General features: G+C 44.4%; 1 protein-coding gene across 2 annotated transcripts in view; it reads right to left on the reverse strand.

Annotated features, from left to right (window-relative positions):
- The window catches only part of LOC117956460 (venom phosphodiesterase 1), a 59,901-nt gene that overhangs the window by 48,762 nt on the left and 10,060 nt on the right, over nt 1-1,079 (reverse strand). For both annotated transcript variants that reach the window (XR_004659277.1, XM_034891536.1), the window contains exon 3: nt 756-890. Coding sequence is in view for 1 of the 2 variants with exons in the window: in XM_034891536.1 (XP_034747427.1) it covers nt 756-890 (135 nt within the window). In the remaining variant the exon portion in view is untranslated. The remainder of the gene's footprint in view (nt 1-755; nt 891-1,079) is intronic.

Genomic DNA, 1,079 nt, shown 5'->3' on the forward strand with positions numbered 1-1,079 from the left:
ACAATCATGTGCAGTTAGAGTACTACGCTGCAGGAACAATCATGCAGTTAGAGTACTACGCTGTAGGAACAATCGTGGCGTTAGACGCCTCACACTCCTCATACACACTCATCATTATCTCACTCCACACCATACATCCCTAACCCTCCCCCCTTTGAACTGGCTGCCTTGGAAACCTTTTGTTTGTTTTTCACCCTCCCAAGTCACCTAAAAAAATCCCTTCATGTGACCCCATGTACTGTGTGTTGTACTGTGTGTTGTACTGTGTGTTGTCCTGTGCATTATGTTGTGATGTTGTTATGTACTGTATACTATGTTACCGTCTGCATTGATCCTTTTCGGGAGAGCGTGTGGCGGTGCTTATAAAAGCTGCGTCCCGGAGGCTTGCTCTAAAAAAAGCGCCATCTCACTGTGTACCTGTGCACGCGTGACAAATAAAGCTACCTGTATCCATCTGTATCTGTTATTTAGATCGGTATAATCAGTGTGCAAATCAAATAGATTGCCAAAATACAATTTAATGGGGCCAAATTAATGTTACTTGATGCTCTTCAAACCACTTATAATTCATTTACACTTATTATGACAAGCATTAGTTACAACTTTACACTATAAAAACATCTTAAAGCAATTCATGTTCATAGATATCTTACAAAACAATGGTTTACCATTGACAAAGCATTAACTACCTATCTTAATGTATAAAACACTGAACCAATTATAAAATAACACAAGTTACAACATTGCAAACTTACTGGGGACGGTGCAGAGGTCACGGTAGTCATAGCAGCAGCTGTTGCTGGCGTTACAGCTGTGGTCACATCTGCAGCCGGGGATCTGGTCGTCGTAGGGCTCGTAGCATCGACTCCTGCAGGACGTGTGGGGGGCGACTGGAAGAGCAAGACGGGATTAAACCTGTTTCCTGTGGTGGTTTGGTTTCTTTTCCTCTTTCGGCCCTGTCTGGTGTTTGTGTCTCGTTTCTCCCCGGTCTGGTGTGGTTGGTCCTGTCCTGTGTCCCCCTGAGTGTCTGTATGTCCTGTCCTGTGTCCCCCTGAGTGTCTGTATGTCCTGTCCTGTGT

This window comes from Etheostoma cragini, chromosome 14, assembly GCF_013103735.1.
Source record: "Etheostoma cragini isolate CJK2018 chromosome 14, CSU_Ecrag_1.0, whole genome shotgun sequence".
NCBI lineage: Eukaryota > Metazoa > Chordata > Actinopteri > Perciformes > Percidae > Etheostoma > Etheostoma cragini.